Source organism: Poecilia latipinna, unplaced genomic scaffold (assembly GCF_001443285.1).
Source record: "Poecilia latipinna isolate Pla-1442-1.1 unplaced genomic scaffold, P_latipinna-1.0 Scaffold1453, whole genome shotgun sequence".
Classification (NCBI taxonomy): domain Eukaryota; kingdom Metazoa; phylum Chordata; class Actinopteri; order Cyprinodontiformes; family Poeciliidae; genus Poecilia; species Poecilia latipinna.
The window spans coordinates 149,542-151,613 of NW_015114069.1; the positions used below are offsets into that span (position 1 = coordinate 149,542).

The window sequence follows — 2,072 nt, forward strand, 5'->3', positions numbered from 1 at the left end:
ACAAATAGCTAGAAAGATGGCAAGGAAAGTGAAAACTGTTCCAGAATTCACTGGTAGAGAAGGGAATTTTAAATGTAAAACAATATAGGACTTCTCATGCTGTTGCAAGAAAAAAATCTCATCTGTTTTACCTGAGAGTTTTACTGTATATAGGATTTCCTAAATGCACAGATAAGGCTGTCCCTGTCCTTCTATGTTTCTTACTGTACGATATCATTTCCAGGAAGAGCAGAGGCTAAAAATATATAGGTGAAGATGGTGATGCACACTGACAAACAGAGTACCTACCACTCCACTGACAATATGGCCGACTACTGTGTCCACAACAAAGCATGGATAAAAATATCGGGCCCTGCAGCTGCGCCGCTTCGGGACGTTTTCTTTGGATCGAATGTCGTGGTTCAACCAGAACTCAAGGCTACAGGAAGACAAGAAAAAGAAGCCAAAGCTCTCCAGAAAGAAATACCTGACAGGAGACAGACTGCAGAAGAACACTCTGTACATGTAGGTGTTTATAATCCAACAGGGTCAGCGCCACAAGAACAACAAGCAGAGAGAGTGCAACCAAAGAGAGGTGAAGACGCTTAGTGGTGGTAAACAAAAGTTTGCAATAATCATAAATCTATCTCAGTGAAGCTCAGGGACAACAAAGCCATAAATAATGCAATCTTTTTTTCCCCCTTCCCTGGTGGCAGCATCAAAGGTCATCATCAAAGGAACAGATGGAGTTCAGAAGTGCATCAAAGGTAACTAGAGATTACAGCGGTTTACAGTTTTCTGTTATCCTTTCAAATGAACATGATGATTTAATTTTCACCATTGCTTCATAGTGCTGAGAGCCTACAGGATCGTCCTGTTGGGAGAAACCGGGGCTGGGAAAAGCACCCTTGGAAACTCCATCTTAGGAGAGGAAGTGTTCAAACCTGGCAGGACGACTGACTATCAAATTCAGTCCAAATCTGCCCACGAAAGAAGAATCACTGTGTTGGACACTCCTGGTTTCGCTCATTTTGACCAACCTGAGGCGGAGCTGAAGGATGAGATGGCGAGGTGTACTGCAAGGTGCACTCCTGGTCCCCATGTTCTTCTGATTGTGCTGAACGTAGAGGAATCCTCAAAGCAACAGTCGGCTGCAATCGACAAAATCTGCCAGTGTCTTCCAGAGGAAGCATTCAAATATGCTGCAGTTGTTTTTACTCATGGCCCAAATAGGATGACAATTGAAAAGTATATCAATGAGAATCAACGTCTCAAGGATTTGGTAATGAAGTGTGGTGGCCGATATCATGTAGTTGATTGTAAGTACAGCCCAAGGGGTGACGAAAACGACTCTCAGGTGTCACAGCTGATGAGCATGATAGATAAGATAGTGGTAGAAAACAAAGGAGGGTGTTTCACTAACGAAATCATCCAGGCAGATCAGAGAGACAAAAATAACACAAAATCAAGTAACCCAAAACAATCAAACAATGACAACAGAGGTAATGCCAACAACAACTTGTGGATTAGCTTCTCAGGCCCTGAGGGGAACTTGGTGGCAGAAGCTTTGTTTGGGTCAGATGTTGCAGTTTGGCAAACAACACAAACATCCACCGAGGCCGGAGAATGTACTACTAGTAAACGGGGAGAAAATAAAGTACCATGTTCTGAACCAAAACAGAGAGATGAAGAAAAGTACAAGAGTGAACCTCAAAAAAACTCCATTTCAATGGAGGAGGAAGAGGCAGTTGAGCACGAAAAAGAAGCTAATCCAGAGTTTGATACAGAAACAAACGAGGCATCAAATATGTCGGACAGGAGGACGGAAACAGCAGGGGCAGGAGCTGCAGGTTTAACTGGGCCGGCAACGGGAGGTTTAGGGGCAGTTGGGGCAGGTCTTATCGGGCTGGCAGTGGCAGGTTTAGGGGCAGGTCTTACAGGGCTGGCAGTGGGAGGTTCAGGGGCAGTTGGGGCAGGTCTTACCGGGGTGGCAGCGGAAGGTTCAGGGGCAGTTGGGGCAGGTCTTACCGAGGTGGCAGAGGGAGGTTCAGGGGCAGTTGGGGCAGGTCTTACCGAGGTGGCAGAGGGAGGTT

General features: G+C 45.7%; 1 protein-coding gene across 1 annotated transcript in view; it reads left to right on the forward strand.

Moving 5' to 3' along the window:
* The window catches only part of LOC106962720 (uncharacterized), a 15,513-nt gene that overhangs the window by 9,771 nt on the left and 3,670 nt on the right, over positions 1-2,072 (forward strand). The window contains exons 2-4 of the mRNA XM_015057290.1: positions 224-574; positions 696-746; positions 831-2,069. Of these exons, the coding sequence (XP_014912776.1) occupies positions 256-574; positions 696-746; positions 831-2,069 (1,609 nt within the window). The 5' untranslated portion in view covers positions 224-255. The remainder of the gene's footprint in view (positions 1-223; positions 575-695; positions 747-830; positions 2,070-2,072) is intronic.